At 50.4% G+C, this 18,501-nt stretch overlaps 3 protein-coding genes across 5 annotated transcripts; 1 reads left to right on the forward strand and 2 right to left on the reverse strand.

Annotated features, from left to right (window-relative positions):
• Positions 1–2,428: 2,428 nt before the first annotated feature.
• On the forward strand, positions 2,429–4,380 carry EIF4EBP3 (eukaryotic translation initiation factor 4E binding protein 3). Its single transcript, XM_069589851.1, has 3 exons — positions 2,429–2,622; positions 3,699–3,877; positions 4,037–4,380. The coding sequence occupies exons 1-3, from the start codon at positions 2,519–2,521 to the stop codon at positions 4,063–4,065; spliced, it is 312 nt and encodes a 103-aa protein (XP_069445952.1). The 5' UTR covers positions 2,429–2,518; the 3' UTR covers positions 4,066–4,380.
• A 928-nt stretch (positions 4,381–5,308) lies between these two features.
• SRA1 (steroid receptor RNA activator 1) lies at positions 5,309–12,536 on the reverse strand. Of its 2 annotated transcripts, XM_069589848.1 has the most exons (6): positions 11,680–12,276; positions 11,184–11,314; positions 10,927–11,052; positions 6,450–6,658; positions 5,874–5,982; positions 5,309–5,716 (listed from the first exon to the last, which is right to left on the reverse strand). In XM_069589848.1, exons 2-6 carry the CDS (start codon positions 11,206–11,208, stop codon positions 5,505–5,507), a joined length of 681 nt encoding a protein of 226 aa, XP_069445949.1. In that variant the 5' UTR covers positions 11,209–11,314; positions 11,680–12,276; the 3' UTR covers positions 5,309–5,504. The 2 variants fall into 2 exon arrangements, with proteins under 2 accessions (XP_069445949.1, XP_069445948.1); XM_069589847.1 differs by having other exon boundaries at positions 11,184–12,536.
• On the reverse strand, positions 11,986–18,406 carry APBB3 (amyloid beta precursor protein binding family B member 3). Of its 2 annotated transcripts, none has more exons than XM_069589844.1 (12): positions 17,958–18,406; positions 17,523–17,686; positions 17,367–17,443; positions 16,533–16,593; positions 16,179–16,325; positions 15,929–16,056; positions 15,398–15,512; positions 15,174–15,258; positions 14,753–14,836; positions 14,374–14,489; positions 14,044–14,235; positions 11,986–12,536 (listed from the first exon to the last, which is right to left on the reverse strand). In XM_069589844.1, exons 1-12 carry the CDS (start codon positions 18,004–18,006, stop codon positions 12,300–12,302), a joined length of 1,455 nt encoding a protein of 484 aa, XP_069445945.1. In that variant the 5' UTR covers positions 18,007–18,406; the 3' UTR covers positions 11,986–12,299. The 2 variants fall into 2 exon arrangements, with proteins under 2 accessions (XP_069445945.1, XP_069445946.1); XM_069589845.1 differs by having other exon boundaries at positions 16,533–16,630.
• Between the last annotated feature and the right edge of the window lie 95 nt (positions 18,407–18,501).

An 18,501-nucleotide genomic window follows, 5' to 3' on the forward strand; every position in this document is an offset into this window, starting at 1 on the left:
TTGACAAAAACCCTCTGATTGAAAATCTTTCTTGGTCCTTCATGCAGGTTGAATGGATGATGGATCTGGCTTTCTCTCTAAAATCCAACTACCTATTCTCTAGTTCCCCAACCCTTGTAGCACACAGTGTCTCAAGAAAAGTAAGCTTCTGGTGGTAGTCTTATCGTAGTAGTAACTGCTGCTGTTGTTTTAGAAGAGATTAATAGATGGGAGACCTCGCTTCCATACTGATCCTTCTTGACAGCCTTTGACACTTGGCTCGTAGTTCTCCTGCTCTCACTGGTCTTTCCCATTCTCCTCTGGTGAAATCCTCTTCCTCCACTACCCCTTAAAGAAATACAGATGTGCCCAGGCCTCTTCTTTTGATGTATCTTCTCCCCAAGGAATCTTATCCCACAGCCTTAGATTTTACTCTACCCAAATCTGAATCACTAGCCCAGAGTTCTCCCTCTGTAGCTTCAGACCTGTACATCTGGCTCCTTACTTAACATTCTCCAGTGTTTTCCATCTGAACATTCCACACACATTATATATGACCCAATATAATATATGCCCCTCCCCTTGTTTTCCTTATTAGTTGGTATTATAAACTACCAAGACTTTCAAGTCACAAGACTGGGACTTATCCTAGCTTATCTCCTTCCCACCCTACCCTTAAATCAGTCACCTTATCCTTACTCCTCTGTGTATCTGGATCCCCTTCACTTCTCTCCATCCTTGCAGCCACTGTCTTCTTACCCACCCCATTTCACTAGGCTGGAGTCTTCACCTTCAGTCTCACTATTCTCCATCCCATGTCTCACTCCCCTCATTAGACTACTTACCTTGCTTAAAAGTTGAGTTGTCATAGACGGTTCCTCACAATCTGATCCCAAACCTTATGCTCCAGCACTTATTGTTAAAACACTTCCTTCCGGTATATACCACTTTATAAGAGGCTCAAAAGCCTTTTTGGAACAATAAAACATTTATATCCTTGCTACCTGAAGTGTGATTCTAAGGACATGCAAACCTAAGGGTCTGCATCACCTGGAATTTTATTAAAAGCTTAGAATTTCAAGTTCTAATTACTGTATCAGAATCTTCATTTTAGTAAGATCTCCAGGTGATTTATGTGTACAGTAAAATTTGAGAAGCAATGACTTGTAAAATACCGTTTTTTTTTTTTAATAAGAAATCAGAGCTGAAGGAAAATTTAGTGAAGCCAAAGCTTAACTAATACTAATAAATGCATTAAATCAGGTGGCCTATAATTAATTGGCTGGAAGAGAAGGGGGACACTGGTGAAGGGTATACTGGTTTTGAGGAAGCCAAGCAGCAAACAACTAGATCAAGTTGAGATTTTTAGTGTGCTCAACTTAGTACTTACTCTCTTGCCATCTCTTTCATGACTTTCATCATGCCTACATCAAAAAATCTCTTTAAAGGCCACTCTTGGGCCAGTGGTTAAGACTCCACACTTCAGTGCTCACTGCAGGGAGCTTGGATACCATCCCTGATTGAGGAACTAAAATCCTACATGCTTGGAGACTTGGCAAAAAGAAAAAACAACAACCCAGGCTCTCTGTCTTGCCAGAGGGCTAAAAAACCAACCCCTCCTTTCCAACCCCCAGCCCTTCTTTAGTTTTCTGAGGTTGTGAGGTTAGCTAGCAAAGATTAACGGCAGGGGAGGGGACGACAGAGGATGAGATGGTTGGATGGCATCACCCACTCAATGGACAGAAATTTGAGTAGACTCCGGGAGTTGGTGATGGACAGGGAGGCCTGGCATGCTGCAGTCCATGGGATCGCAGGGTCAGTCAGATACGACTGAGAGATTGAACTGAACTGAGGTTAGCTGTGGCAGAGATCAAAGAACAGGCCTATTGTATCTTCCAACCTTTATTCATCCTTTAATCAGTCCACTTATTCCACAACTAATGTCTGTGCACCAGGGCATCAAGGCACTTTAACCATGTACTGAAACTGATTAACGGGGGGCATAATAGCTGTGCTTAGGGGCACACATTTAAATCAGACGCACTCAAGTATGAATCCCAGCCCCCGCTCCTAATACAAGATCCGTGACTTCCAACCATGACCTAACCTCTCTGGGCTTTGGTGTCCTCACTTGTAACTGTAATAATAGTGTCTTACTATCCAACTGTTAGGAATGGATGAATACAAACAAAAAACGTGTGCCATACCTCACACGCTCCCAGCACCCGCTGGAAATAGTAAATAGCAAATGACTGAGTGGCTGCAGCGCTCATAGGCAAAAGCAGGCTGGCCTATTTGGGGCCAGGAGGAACTGGAGACCACTGCGGGTCCCGGGACACGCTCCAACTGTTCGCTGAGTTTGGGGCTTGCTCCCGCGAGGGTAGGGCGGGATCTTCGGGTTGAATGACGGCCGGCCCGCCCCCGGCGTGACGTCGTCCCGGTGTTGTGGCTGCGACCGCACGTGGTAGACAGAGTCCGCGACAGACTACGCTCTGCGACCTCAGCACCAGCCGCTGCCTTCCTGCTCTTTCCGTTCCCTATGCCCTCATCCACCAGCTGCCCAATCCATGGGGGCAGGGAAGGGCTGCCCAACTGCTACGGCAGCACGCCAGGGGGCAGGGGCACGCTATACGCCACTACCCCCCTGCCCCCCGCCGAGGTCAGAGGGCCGGGCCAGCGTCGACAGGCAACAGGCAGGCCTGCATGTGCTTGTCGACGGGCGTGGGCGGGGAGTTGCAGGCTGGGGTTGTGTGCAGGACCCCTTGCACGTTTTAGCTTTTAGCGGGGTGGGTTCTTGGAACTTAAGTTCAGTTCCCTAAAACCTCGAAGTGATGCAACATGGCCTTGTGCCTATTTTCCGGGTGACTCTGGGCAGAAATCATCACTGTGGCCTGGGTTCTGGGCTCCTTGTTCACCTACCCCTGCCAGTATTGCCGCCTGGGAGTTATAGCAGGAGCTTTGGCCCCTCGGCTGTGTGGCCTCAGCAGGAAGCAACTGGGTTTTGCAAAGCTGCAAGTGGTGGGGATCAGGGGCTGGAGGTGGGGGCAGTCGTGGGGCAGGGGCTTTAGGCCGCTGTGCTGGCTGGCTTGCCTAGTGGATGACTGGTGGAGCAGCCTGGAATCATACCTACTCAGGGGTTCCTGCCACGCAGGGGAAAGGGAGGAGAAGAGGTAGGGCCTTGTGACCACATGGCAGGGGCCAAGTCCTCTGGGCTGAGCTGAGCCTGACAGGACTTGGGAGGGGTCGGGATAAGAGCCTGTCCCTGGGTTTCACAGGAGCACTGCCCCTCCCTGTCTGAGCCCAGGTGGCAGCATTAGCCTTCACATCTGTTCTTTGGCTTCCTCATCCAACTGAGGCTGAAGGGCTAGGCACTACCTTTTGAACCAAACAGGTGAAGTTCAGAGCCAGCAGAGGACAGGAACCTCCAGAAGCTCTTGAGCTCCAAGTCTGGTGGTGCTCCTGGAGCTCCCCTAAACCAAAAGCCCCTGCCTAGACCAGCTGGGATGCCCCACTTGCTCTACGGTGCTGACACAACTTGGTTAGGCCCAGAAGCCTTCAAGTGCTGTGAGAGCTAGTCAGCTGAGATCCTGACTGGGCTGCAGAGCAGTAACCCTTAAGAAAAGGGAAGATATGACCCCTTGGCCCCTAAAAGACCTGTGTCTGGGGTCCCAAACAGCTTTGTACCCAAGCTCCTGCCTCTTACCTAGCCCCTACCCCTTGACAGGCACCAGGATCATCTACGACCGAAAGTTCCTGCTGGAGTGCAAGAACTCGCCCACTGCCCAGAGGCCTCCCTGCTGCCTCCCCCAGACTCCCGGGATCACAGCGCCTCCAACAGCCCCACCCCCCAAGCTAGAGGAGCTGACGGAGCAGAAGGAGACAGAGGAAGAGATACCCGGTAAGGAAAGCAGGCCCTAAAATTTTACTATGGCTTTGAACCCAAAAGCCCCAATTATGTAGATTGGGGGCGGGGGTCAGTTCTGAGGGGGCTGTCTGAACTAACACTGAAGCTACAGACTGCCAGCCCAGCAACCAGTCCTGCCCTTTCTCTCCCCAGATGATGCACAGTTTGAAATGGACATCTAATCCAGTGCAGATGACCATATGTGGAATGAGAGGAATCCATCACGCTGCTGCCGCTACCTCCTTTCTCTGGGGTATCCAAAGGCCTACTGGCCTCATCTAATCCGGAAGGGGGTGATATGTTGGTTCTGGGCCTCCATGTTGGGTCTGAGGCAGCTAGACCAGGGATAGGAGTGGGCAACTTGCCAAGCCCTTAGCTCTACTTTCTCTTTGGTCTGTAGGCACTCCTCCCAACCCCTGGCACTTGGCTCCAGCTGAGGCTGGGCCGGGGGAATGGAGAATGTCACTTTCTGACTGCTTAGTAAACATTCAAAGAAATGCCTTGGCTCCAGTGTTCTCCTCAATGTTGATCTTCCCAGCTCAGCCATAATGTAAGGGCCCCAGCAAACCTGGTTAGGATAAGAGGTCTCAGGTCCCTTTCTAGCTCCCTCTGGGCCCACTTTGAGCAGCAATTAGACCCTGAGGCAGACTTTGGGGACAGGCCATAGGAGCTGCCAAACCGTAAACAGCAATAGCCTGACCCCTGCCAAGGGCAGCTGCAGCCTTTCCAGGAAGCACCCTTCCCAGAATCAGCCTCTCTAGCCGTCCCTCCCTAGTTGTTTCAAAGCAGGAAACAAGAGGCAGTGCCCCAGTCTATAGCCTTCTTTGGTCTCTCCCCATGCCTTTTCTGCCTCCTACCTGTAAGTACCAACGTTATTCCAACACTGAAAACCTGTACTCTCCCTTCTCACAGCATGATGTGAACCTCCTGGCCCCTTCCACCTGGTTCTGTTGTCCTCAAAGTGTTAGAAGACCTTAGGGCCCAAACCGAGGCAGCAGCTTATTTGGTGAGTCAGATAAAGAGTCATAATCCTGCTCCCCCTCCCCTGCCCCCATGGGGAAAAATCATGTTCCCATATTGCAACAATCTGGTCTTTTTCACCTTCAGTTTATATAGCTATGTTATAATCTCTGTAGCACTTGCATAGGTCAAGGGTGATGCAATGCAAATAAGGAGTCTCCTCCTTTTGAGAGAAAAAAATGTTGAAAACAAAGTCATGTTGAAACAAAGTCATCCAAACATAGATGACTCAGCCCAGAAAGGTATCTATGTTTCCATGTAATTTTAGGGAAAGTAGCAGGTGATAATCTACTCATGCTTAGCAAGGCCATTCATGATGAATAGAGGAAAAAAAGAAGCAGAGCAGTCAAGGACACCAGAGGGAACATGGGAAGGGCTCGCTCATCTCTCCTACCCAGGGCCCACTATATTGAGATGTTTTTATTGAAATGCATATGGTATGGTAAAGCAACCTCGTTGTGGTCCAGGTGGGACCTCTTGTCCCAGAAATGGGTCAGACCAGAGTTCCCCACGGGCAGACCGTCTTCCCAGTGGTAAAAAGGAGTCAAGTTAGAGAAGCCTCCCATGCCAAGGCACAGGAGATGGTGTGGAACCCACAGGATCACAGGTCATGCTGGATGCCTGGTACAGTTTGGTTCTGCTCAGCTGTGGCTATGGATTTCTCTTCATTGGCCTCCTCCTCTGAAAACAGACTCCTCTTTACCGCAATTAATCTTTTAACTCCCACCATCCACTGACTGACCTCAGTCACATGGTCAACCATGAGTGAGCGGTGGATGTCATCTGCTGCATCCCACTGGTGGCTTGAAAGCTCTGAGGAGAGAGAGGGGCTGAGCAAGCAACCTGGAGCCAAAGATATTGCTGCCACTCCTCCCCCCTCCCCCAATCAGTCAAAATCTCAGCACCTAGTCCAATTCGGACAACCATGGCAGGATGAGGGGTTAGGCTATACCAAGGGACCCCACCATACCTTGCACCAGCAGAGCCATCCTCTTCTTTACAGGCACTGACAGCTTCCCTCCAGCCCACTGTTCCTGTAGCAGAGCCAGGCGTCGGCTGATGTCATCGCATACCTGCTTCTGCGAGACAGAAGCGCCCTCCAAGTCAGTGCTGCCACCCCTGCAGGGGCAGGGTAGGCAGCACATGCTCTGTCTGGCCCAGGAACTTTACACTCAATCTGAGTTATGGTTCTTTATGAAAAGATTAGAGGCCCCACTAAGAATCTGATGAAATCTATGGATCTCCTTTCAAGGAAAATGTGTGTATGGCTAGAATTTTTTAATTTCTGAAGTTTTTCAGATGGTTAAAAATTAATTCTATAGTGCTACTTTACAATAAGGAAAGTGAAAGTGTCAGTCGCTTAGTTGTGTCCAACTCTTTGCAACCCCATGGACTGTAGCCCACCAGGCTCCTCTGTCCATGGGATTCTAAGGGCCAAAAAGGTGAAGACCACTCTACTTTCCTTTAAGACTGCTCATCGGGTCAGAGGGTCTACCTTTGGAAGCCACACCTGCATCTGGCTGTTGATGGGGGCTTTCCCACTTACCTTTATGTGGCCACAGCAGTCCTCCAGTGCCCGTTCCAAAGGTCTCAGTACATCTTCCAGTAGAGTCTCAGACTCAACGACTGGGGAATCCATGGGCTCCATTCTGGAGGGAGGACAGCTCCCCACAAATGGGGGGGGTCTGGAAGCCTTACTTGAAGGAGGTGGAGGCCCCACTGGGGGGAGCCCAGGAGATGTCTCTGAGGTTGGGACTGAAAAGATAAAGCAGGATCAAGCAAACGTGGCTTATATACAAAGAAGTAAAAGTGGATGCTGTGGTAAAGCAGAATAGTAGTAGAGGACCCTACCTAGACTGAGTGTTCAAGGAAGGCCTTCTAAGGTGACATCAAAGTTTACCCTAACTCAACACTATGTGGCATTTGGCAAGTTAACTTTAACTTCTGAGCTTGGGTTCCTCTTCTATAAAATAGGGATATTACAATAGCAGCACTTATTTCACAAGGTTACAACGATGATTAAGTGTAAGAATATAGGTACAGCTGCTAAAGTGGGTAGCAAAAAGTGCTCACAAAGTTAAGAACTTGGATGAGATAGATGCAGTCATAGAGTTGAAGGAACCAGGTACTAAGGTAGAGGTAAGGGCAGTGCCCAAGAGAAGAAAAAAGTCCTAACTTGTTCAAGGAACAGAAACAAGGCCTTTTTGGCTAGAAATGCTTAACAGTGAGAAATTATGAGCTTTCACTGGAAAGGTAAGTAGGGGTCCAGACCCTGCAGGACTTTGGAGGAATTTGGTCTTGAGCTGTCTGTGCTTAGTCACTCAGTCATGTCCGACTCTTTGTGAGCCCATGGGCTGTAGCCCGCCAGGCTCCTTTGTCCATGGGGATTCTCTAGGCAAGAATATTGGAGTGGGTTGCCATACCCTTCTCCAGGAGATCTTCCCAACCCAGGGATCAAACCGAGGTCTCCCGCACTGCAGGTGGATTCTTTACCGACTGAGCCACAGGGAAGCCCAAGAATACTGGAAAGGGTAGCCTATCCCTTCTCCAGGGAATCTTCCTGACCCAGGAAACAAAGTGGAGTCTCCTGCATTGCAGGCGGATTCTTTACCAGCTGAGCTACCAGGGAAGCCTAGTTTTGAGCTATTACTCCATTAATGGTAACAGGAAACCATCGCCAGGTTTATAAAACCAGGGGGTGATGTCACCCTGGTGGCTCAGAAGGTAAAGCGTCTGCCTGCAATGCGGGAGACCCAGGTTCGTTTCCTGGGTCGGGAAGGTCCCTTGGAGAAGGCAACGGCAACCCACTCCAGCATTCTTGCCTAGAAAATCCCATGGACGGAGGAGCCAAATAGGCTACAGTCCATGGAGGTGCAAAGAGTCGGACACAACTGAGCGACTTCACTTTCACTGTATGGTCTGTGAAAAGTTGATGAGACTAGGTAAAGAAGGGCAGGGATACCAGTTGGGAGGTTAACAACAATCCAGGAAAGAGAATGCTGGCATGGACTAGAGTGAGAGTAGACAAGGGGAAATGGGGTGGTCTGATTTATTTAGGAGGAGACAGAACAAATCTTGATGGAACGGGGGTGAAAGACGGGAGCCAAGAGTGACTCTTGGTTTCTGACTTTGATGACACGATGGCAGAATCACTATGAAAAATGAGAATACTGGAGAAGAAAAGTCAAAAATTACTTTCAGGTATTAATATGCACATAGCTGGTAATTCATCTAATTGGTCTGTCAATTTGACCTCACCTCCAGTGACCACTGTCCTTCAGCCTCTCATCATCTGCCTTGTTCTCAACAACAGTGCCCACCCCTCCTAACCCTCTAGCACAGTTACTCAGATTTTCGAGGTGCATTAAAATCACTCCCTTTAAATTCATATAGCTACAGGGACTTCCCTGGTGGTCTTCCTGGTTGAGAATCCACCTTCAATTGCAGGGAACATGGGTTTAAATTCATAGCTGCAGATTTTAAAAAACATCTAACACTGCCTGAAAATCCTAGACTTTGTCTCGTTTTTCTCCTCTTCAGAACAATTATTTTCACATCTTATCGCCTATAAACTTTTCTACCTTCTCCCTTTATTTTCCTTACCTTGATGTCTACTTCTGACCCTGCCTCATATTTCACTGAGAAAATAAAGGTCATTAAACAGGAACACTCATCTTCGCACCACCAGTTCTGCCTACCCACCTGCACCTGGAGCTGCTTTCCTTTCTCCTCTAATAGATGAAAGGCTCCCACTCCTCCCAGAGGCTCTCCAGCTGGGCTCTACCCACCTCTCTCACCTTCTCTGGGCTTTGCTCCTGCAGTCATCCCTTTCTCCTGAGCAATCAGTTCTCCCTCTACTAAACCATCCCATCAGCACACAGAACTCTCCCTTACCTCACATTCCATCCTCAGGTACTGCCCTACTTCTCATCACTCCTGAATGCTTCTGTTAGGATCACTGGATTCTGTTAGGATCTGCTATGTCTGTTAAATCAAGTGGTCCCTTTTCTCCATCTTACTTACCTCTCAGCAGCATTCATCAGGGTTGAATCAAGATATTACTCTCTCCCAGAGAGTAATTTTACTTTTCTTACTTCACTGGCTATTTCTCAGCCTCCTTTGCTAATTCTCTGTTCAACCTTGAAATGCTAGAGAACCCTAGGGTTCTGTCTTGAATCCTGTCTTTACTTTTTGTATTCAAGTTCACGACATTAAATACTATTCATATGATAGTGACACATTTCTATAATTCAGGCCCAGAGCTCTCCCCAAAGTAGCAGCCCAAATTCAACATAGCCAAGACAGAAAACTTGCTTTTCTCCTCCCCTGCCAAAACCGTTATCCCGTATCAATGAACAACACCATCCAGTTCCTCAAGTGAAAAAATGTAAGCTACATAGCCTCTTCTTTCACCTCACCTACTGTATCTACTCATTCCTACTGACTTCCTCCATAACATACCCATATCCATCCAATTACTACTACCTCTAGTACTCCCAACCCCTGGCCAAATTATCATTATATTTTACCTGTGTTATAGTTTTTCTTTTCACTTCTGTAAAATCTGTTTTCCACAGAGCAAACACAGTGATCTTTTTAAAGATGTAAGTCAATCAGTGTTTCTCAATCTGGGGAGATTTTGCCTCCAAACATCTGGAGACACTTTTGACTGTCAGGACTTTAGGTGGGTGCTACTGGCATCCAGCAAGTAGAAGCCAGGGATGCTGCAGACATCTTACAATGTACCTACATGTACAAGACAATCCCTCATAAAAAAGAATGATCTGGCCCAAAAGGCCAGTAGTGATAAGGCTAAAAAACCGATTTATATCATGACTGCAGTATTATAGGTGTGGATAAGAGAGGGGTGAAAAGAGCTGAATCTGAGCCCCCTTTCAGGGTCACATCAGTCGTCACTCAATCATGTCCCACTCTTTGCAACCCCATGGACTGTAGCCTGCCAGGATCCTCTGTCCATGGAATTTTCCAGGCAAGACTACTGGAGTGGGTTGGTATTTCCTATTCCAGGGGCTCTTCCTGACCCAGAAATCGAACTTGTGTTTCCTCAAATTCCTGCAACTTGTGTTTCCTCAATTTCCTGCACTGGCAGGTGGATTCTTTACCATGGTGCCATCTGTGGCACCCTTTCAGTGCCACAGATCATCTTTAACTCTATCCCTAGCCCCCTATGCTCTAGCTATCAGATATTCCTTTAGTCTAAATTTGCCAAACTTACCTCTGGGCTTCTGCACTAGCTGTTTTCTAATGCCTGGAATACTCTTGCGCCTGATCTTTGAGTGACTGCCTTTTTAATCCTTCAGGTTTCAGCTTAAATGTCAACCCCTCAGATACCTTGGTTACCCAATCACTCTCACATCACCCTGTTTTATTTCCCTGCAGAGTCCTTACCACCATTTCATCTTTCTCCAAAGTTATACTGTGTATGCCAAGAAAAAACTTTTTGTCTTGTTCACTGCTGTCTAGTTTGCCTTCAAACACAGCAGGTGCTCAGTAGATGATACTGATTACATGAATGACACGTTAACTCTGAGATGCTTATCATACAGTCCAGTGACGAGGTAGAACATAACAAATAGATGTTCCACCACGGGGTTCCGAGAAAAAAATCCAAGTTTGGAACAGAATTTGAAAATAATTTGGGAACAAAAACTACATTAGAAATCGTAAGGCTGGATGAGGTCAGTTGAACGAAAGCACAGATTCTTTGGAGACAAACCTGGGCAACAGAAAGTTCAGTTCAGTCGCCCCGTCGTGTCCGACTCTTTGCGACCCCACGTACCGCAGCACGCCAGACCTCCCTGTCCATCCCCAACTCCCGGAGTCCACCCAAACCCATGTCCATCGAGTCGGAGCTCAGAAAAAGGCCTGAACCGAGCCCTTTTCTGGGACTCCAACCTCTCTCTCCCTCAGTAAGTCCTCAGAAAAGAAAAATAGGCTCGCGGGGCAAGCTTATCCCGGCACCGCCCACTCTCGGGGGTCTCGGCACACACGGCCCTACGCACCTCTGGGGGATCCATCCTGAGGAGCGGCGACCCTCTTGGTGAGAGGCGAGCGCTTGGGTCCGCCAACCTGGGTCTGCAGCCCATAGGAGAACTGCGGCGGATCGTTCCAGCCGCGCTCCGTGTTGCCTGCAAAAGTGAGACGACGTGAAGCGAGCCCGGCGGGGAGACAGGGTCCGCACCCCACACGGTAACCGCCCCCAGCCTGGGCCAGGGGAGGACCCAGCCTCCCAGCCCCCGAGCCCACCCGCCGCGCTCACCCGGCTTCACATACAGCTCCGCCATCTCCACTTCCGCACGGCCAACGGGGCATCACGTCATTTCCGGGGCGGCCGCAAGCCAGCTGGCTGGGACACGCCCCCGACAGGGCTGATTTCCTGGTCCCTCCAGGCTGGACGATTCAGGAACGCTGAAAATCGCTGTCGAGACCCTGCTCCAACTCCGATTATTCCAGCTAGTTAACACTCGGGAGTGCGGACTATATGGTACGAAATGGGGCTGTTTTCCAGGAGGTGCTGCTCTAGGAGCTTAAGTCCCCTGTGGGTTCCCTCTCCAAATCACAGTTGCTCTCAGGAGCAAGTTTATACCACCAGAAGCTCCTGCCCCACATATGCTCCACTGTAATCTAGCCAAGTGGACTTCCAGAACTTCTGTCCACTTCCCTGAACGTTTACACTCTCTTGGTTGGAATATATTTGTCTGGAAGCCTAGTACACTTTAAAGTGTCTCAGACCAGGTACTTCTGAGGTGTCTCACCTGAGCTCCCACAACCCTCTGAGATTCCCCAGTTGTACTGCATGTTCTCTTCAGTCCTTGGCTTTCGTTTGTTTGACAGTCTCAGAAGGTGGAGCCCCTATTTGATGACACCTCCAATAACGACTTAATGCCTAGCACAGAGAAGTCCTTTAGAAATACACTTGTTAAATGAAGTCAGATTTCCAACTCTCCCATCCGCTTATGTGACTAGCAGCTGCCACCAACACCAAAGACAGATATAGACACTCATCTCATACAGGCTGTTAACTCCCAACCCTGTCCCAGGCCCAATATACTTACATCCAGTGAGGTCACTGAGGGATTTTTATTTGTACTGATTTTGCTATAAAGTGTTGCTGAGGTAGAGCCAACTGTCCAGGGTTGGACAGGGGCAAGGAACACAGGGACCCAGGGAAAGGAGAGCCTGCAGCCTAAGTTGTGGTACAGGGCCTCTCAATCACCCACACAAATAATGAATTGGGCAAGAGAGGGTGGGCAAGTATCAGTGGGGCACACAGAGAAGGCTCCAAAAGGTGAGAGGCTACAGGCCCCTGGGGAAAGAAGGGGTACAGAATTGGGCATGGACCCAGAGCCTCCTTCCCCAGTCCTCCTCAATTAACTTAGGGCATGTGGAGCAGAGAGGGTTTCAGCCGGAAGGCATCAAGAAAAGAGAAGACACCCCGCTTTCGAGGGGCTGCTCCCGCACCCCCAACCCCTCCTTTGAGCAGGGGAAGTGGCAGGGGACCTCCTGGGGAGTCCACAGAGCTGGTCCGCTTGAGCCGCAGGCGGGCGCGGGCCTGGGCACCCCAGGCCTTGCCTCGAGCTGCGGAGGCCACAAGACACTTCTGGTACTGAACCTAGGGAGAAGAGGAATGTGAGGATCCAGCTCCTTCTGGCCCCTGGACTCCCTGAAAGCTTCCGCAGGACAAGGTGTCAGGAGCAAAGAAGTGGGTAACCTGCCATGTCTGGAGCCTCTACAACATTTACAGGTAGCTCATTAACAAAAAGTCTAAAACCTGGCATTTTCTGAGCATTTAAGGAAAGCTTGACACTGTGTTAAGTTCTTTGTATACTCTACTTGATTCAGTTTTTTATCAGGTGTTATAATCACCATTTTGCAAGTAAGAAAGTGAGATTCAGTGAGAATACATGATTTACCCAAGGAAACAGAGTCAGAAACTGATGGAATTCAAAACTAGTTCTGACTGTAGGGCCTGTGTTCTTAACCATACCTACCACTATGCTGGCTTTCTCTCTCTCCTTACAGTGGACTGGCCCCTGGCAAAGTGGAGTCCCTCGTCAAAGGGACGTTCTACAACCCAGTCCCAGTGCAAAACTTCCCTGCTCTTCTCTCTCCTGAATTCAACAGGGTATACAAGGTCTTCTTACTTCTCTGGTGTCTTCCAAACCTTAAACCCGTACTGTAGTTTAAGTCATTTTCCAAATCCACAAACTTGACTTCACTGTCTTGCTCAAAACCTTTCAAATGGCTCAACGTGCCTCAGGATGAAACAAACTCATCACCCTACTCTGTAAGTTCTGTGACCTGGATTCTGCCATTCTTTCGGCCCCTGTCTCTCATTCCATCCATCCTTCCCCCACCCACCACCCCCACCCCAACCGGTGTACCCCAGATAAACTACATTCTTTCAGACACTGACATCCCTCTCACTTTGACCACTGGGGTTCCCTGTACTTGACAGCACACCTTTGAAACCACTCCCCTTCACTTGGGTCACTTCCCTCTTTGGACTTTCAACTCTCAGTTTTCTATCACCTGTTTCCGAGAGCCTCCTTGAACCTCTGAAGGGGCCAAAGCGTCCATCATCCTGTGATGTACAACTTCCTTCTCATCTATTTCTGCTCTAACCTAACTGTTCTGTGAGGGAAAAGGCCATGCCTTCCACACCACTGAATTCCCAGGGTCAAGTATGGTTGAGTTCTAGCAACTACTCATATTTCCGTGAGTAAGTGAACTGAACTGAGTGCAAATGTCCCACATTCATATGCCCAGATACCAGAAAACAACCGAAATGAGAGAAAACAGGAAAGAGAATGTTCACCCTATACGGCACAGCCCTTACACAATTTTGCTGAAATGTACGTGTATGGACCCAAGTGTCAGAGCTTCTGATACTTAAAGAAAAACAGGAATAGCTATTATGTGAAATGTCCTGGCCTTTAAATACTGACAATTAAAACCTACGAAAAACAGCGTGAGGGTTAAATAAAATACTCCTGAACCACAGTCAGCCCTGGCATGGCTGGTCTGTGATCTGGAGAGGCTGCTAGTCCTAAACTCCAGTGAACAGAATAGAGCAGCTGCAGGGCAATCCCACCCACCCATTCCCACCCTTAACTCACCATGCAAGCCGCCTGCACAGCTTCCGAGAGTCCCCCTGCATGGGGCTGGCACCAGAAGGCTGCACACTGGAAGCTCTGATGGCCCAGGTCGGCAATGAGACCAAAGGTGTGTGGGTCACGACCAACACCAATAAAGGTCACGAGGCGCACAGGACACTGCCACAGTGGCTCCTCCTCTGCACCAGCCTCTGCCTGCCCAAATCAGGCCTAGTCACTGAAGGGTCAGATACTAGCTGGACCCCTTAAGCATTTCCAATAGCAAGCAGTAACCACATAGCATCCCCGCCCACCCCTCCACAGCTCCCAACTTCACCCTTTTCTGGCTGGTACCTGAATGGGATATGCAGTCATAACAGAGTCAGACACACTGAGCATGGCAGGGACCCAGGTGTCCCGGTCCCCACGGGTGGTGAGCGTACCAATGGCCTCGTTCAGCACATCCATGCCTAGGGGAACATGCCTACCTCAGTGTCTCCCAGGCGTAAAGAAGGACCTGCAAGGAGTGTCTAAGCCCCTCTCACTGACTTAGGATTCAGAGAGATGGGAACAGAATAGCTGGGGCCAGGCTTCAAATCCTGAGTGGAGAAGGGCAGTACATCCCAAGCTACAGAAGGCCATGGGAGCACTCTGGAAATGGTGGTAGATCCTTCCTTTTCCACCTTCCACTTCCCTTACACAGCCCAAGCCCTCCAGCCCACTCAGTTCTCACCCATGGCTTTGGTGACTGGCAGGGTCCCCATGTACAGTGCCTCATACTTCTGAGCAGCCTGGCTCACGGCATCCAGTAGCTCCACTGAAATATATACACCAAGTTGGTCTGGGTACTCTCTCAATGACCCCTTTCTCCACCCTTCTAAGGGAACTGGAGCAAGTAGGGAAAAGGCCATGGATGTTCCTCCAATTCAGGGTTTGGGATCTCTGGGAAAAGGATACCTCAGAAGTCCTCCATCTGCAGAGAAGTACTAAATATCCTCCTCCCCATGGATGTTCCTACAATTTAGGGTTTGGGATCTCTGGGAAAAGGATATCTCAGAAGTCCTCTATCTGCAGAGAAGTACTAAATATCCCCCTCCCCATCTTTCACCAAAGTAGCCTGTTTTTGCATTGCAGCCCTGCCCCCCACTCCATACCTTGTCGAGGCAGGTCTTCAGGGGTGATGGTGTCTAGTGAGCAGCAAGGGGAATCACCACTGACCTCCACTCGCTCCGACAAGATCTGAAACACGGTGCAGACAGCATGCGGTGAAGGGAGGGGGAAGTGAGGTAAGGGAGCCAATACCACCCTAACCCAACAACCTTAGCAGCTTCAGACCCAGCAACATACCCACATTCCCTGCCCGACTCCTGGCCCTTACCTGGGCACAAAGCCCATGTAGGGCACTGGCAATGGCCTTTGCAGGGACGTCACAGCGAAACACATGGCACTTGAGCATACAGCTGTCTTTGTCACCCGCCACAAAAGCGAAGTCCCTGGCAGGGTCAGAGATGGGGGTAGGGCAGGACTGGAGATGGGGCGGGGGTGGGGGCGGGGGCCTGCAGTGCCAGCAGGAAGCTGGAAGTCAGAGTTAACGCAGGGATGGAACAGGGAGATCAGGGCTGGAGCTCAAGGCACTTGGCTGTCACTCACCTGTCACTGTTCCAGAAGCATGTGGGAGCACAGGAGAGAATCAGCCCAGCCTCTCAGACTCTCCCCTGTCTGTCCCTGCTGGGCTGGAGCCCACCCTCCCCAACCAGGGCTGGATCAGGCAGGGGAGGCAGAGCTTGGGTCCATGTCAGAGGACCTGTGTCCAGGGGTTCAATACAGGGAATGAGCATCAGTGGGAATCACAGCCTGCAAGGGGGAAGGAGAAGCAACTCTCACTTCCAAGAATGCAGGGGGTCCTCACCGGCCCTTGGAGCTGCCCACACCCCATACACGGATGTGCACCAGGGGCTGGCAGTGGATCAGACTGTGGTCCAGGGGATTCACCAGGCTCATGGCATCCTTTTTCAGGATCATCAGCATGTTCTGGCCCTGCCAAGGAGAGGTCAGGTCAGAACTCAGATGAAGGTGGCTGCCATGGGGAATAGGCAGTTCAGGGACAGCCACCTCTGCTGGATGCTAAGTTGAATACCTCAAAGGGTCAACCAGCTCACCTCACCCCAGGCACCATCTGGGGGCTGGCTGCGGCTTCGGGTCTGGGCCAGCTGCTGGATGCAGTTATTGACAGCAATACTGCTCTTCCCCGGTACCAGGTCCTCTTCAGGTACTTCCACCCAGCCCAGAGAGCGGACTGCAAAGCACTGACGGGTTGAAGGAAAGGACAGAAGGACCCTGAGTAAGGGAAGCAGGATGAAGTAGGGTGGGTGGTGTCACAGGCTCCACATATATAAACCCTCTGGAGACTCCCTCCACCCTTTATCACCTCCGCTCAGCCAAGTCTCACCCCTGACCTTTCCCTGGGAACCCTCCCCAAAGTCCTGGGCTGGCCTTCAGGCTTAAGTCACTACCTTAGCCCCTGGCTCCATTCTCTGGATGTAGGATTCTTCACCATACCAGGACAGAGAGTTACTGGAATAGAGCAGAGCTCGTAAAAGGACGACAATTCCTACAGAAGGCACAATGGTGAGAACCAGACTACTTGATGGGCACAAGACGTGGGATAAGAAGCAGAATATAGAGTCCCAAATGTAAACTCAGACAGGGCCCAGGACATATTACATAAGTGTAATATAGAGCATGGCTTAGAAATTGAGGAAAAATTCAACACACAGGACATAGAGTAAAACTCACAAACATGCAGCAGGGTCCAAAATGTGGACCAGTGCCCCAAATCAGGACAAGAAGACCCTTGAACACAGGATAGGAACCTCCATGGACAGAAGGTAGGGTGGTCAACAAGATGTAGAGCATGACAGGTCAGGACCCAGAATACATAAAACAACCATACAGCAAAAAACAGAGCTGGGATCAAGGAATGAAACACCGGGAGAATCAAGAATATGGGACAGAACCAAGAACATAGTGTGTATGTGTGTGTGCTCAGTGGCTCAGTAGTTTCTCACTCTTTGCAACCCCATGAACTGTGGCCCACCAGGTTCCTCTATCCATGGGATTTCCCAGGCAAGAATACTGGAGCAGGTTGCTATTTCCTCCTCCAGGGGATCTTCCTGAACCAGGGATCAAACCCACGGCTCTTGCATCTCCTGCATTGGCAAGTGGATTCTTTACCACTGTGCCACCCCAGAACTTGGGCTGCAAAGCAGACTGTAACAGGTCCAGCTACATCTTTGGGTGCTATGGAACCCCAAGCTTTTCATTTCTGCCTGGCCTCTCCCCCTTACCTCTGGTCCAGTGAGCTCTCCAGGCTGGAGAAGGATCTCCCCTTGGGGGGCCGAAGTCCCCAAATTCCCTCTGTCTTCTGTAGAGAGGGGGATAGGTCAGTGTGGCAGGCTTAGGTCCACACATGAGCTCAGGCCCTCTCCTTACACTCCACCTACCTTGCCTGGGTCCTCTGCATCTCCTGACTCCCAGGTTGGGCGCTGCCACTGAGTGCTACCGCTGGGTACATGCCAATAATAAGTACCTGCAGCATCGCGGATCTTCCTCCAGCCAGGGGGCAGGCCTGGCTCCCCCTCCAGACTCTGGTCCCCCCACAAGTCGTCTACAAGAACGTAGGATTGGAAAGGGAGAGCTTATTTATGGACTCAGAATAACACTGTCATAACCCTTACACCAACCCATATTTGCGCTTCCAACCTTGGATATTGCATTGCAAAGATCTGGGTTCATTTGTCCCCTGGTCCTCATCCCAAGACATAATGTACGCAAGTAACTTAAAGACAGGCTCCCTGTCTTTGAGCCAAAGGTAGCCTTTCGCGCTCCCTCGTCTTCCCTCAGCTACCGACCCTCCCATCTGGACCCTCTGTGCACACCATCGCAGTTGACCAGAATGATGGCCAGCATGTAATCCTTGCCCAGCATAGCCCTGGTCGCGTTCCCGCCGGCCTTCGCCGGCCCTCACTCAGCCCAGCACGCCTCCGGAGCTACTGTGCCTACAAGTCCAGCCTCTTTGCGCTGGAACCCGCCAGGCCTACTGGCGCCGCACAAACACAGGGAGGAACAGAGGCCGGGTCCTAGGGGCGGGAAAGGACCCGCCAAGGTAGCGCCTCCAGTCTAGAGGCGGCGCGTGTAAACAAGACGTCCGGATCCCCCAGTGGCTGCGCGTTCGCGTCCGAGAGTCTAGGGGAGGCTCAAGGACCGCGGCGCACACGGTGACGTCACCGCTCAACTGTGAGCTCATCAAGCGGCGGAAGATCCTCCAGGAGAACGGACGCAGAACGCACACGCGAACTAGTGAGATCATCGCGTTCAGGTCGTCTGCGCACGCGCACACGAAGCCTGGCGCGGCTTGGGGGTGGGGGTGCTGCTCAATGAGAGAGGTCACGTGGGAGTATCTGCGAAAAGCGGACGGTCAGG

This window comes from Ovis canadensis, chromosome 5 (genome assembly GCF_042477335.2).
Source record: "Ovis canadensis isolate MfBH-ARS-UI-01 breed Bighorn chromosome 5, ARS-UI_OviCan_v2, whole genome shotgun sequence".
Taxonomy (NCBI): Eukaryota; Metazoa; Chordata; class Mammalia; order Artiodactyla; family Bovidae; genus Ovis; species Ovis canadensis.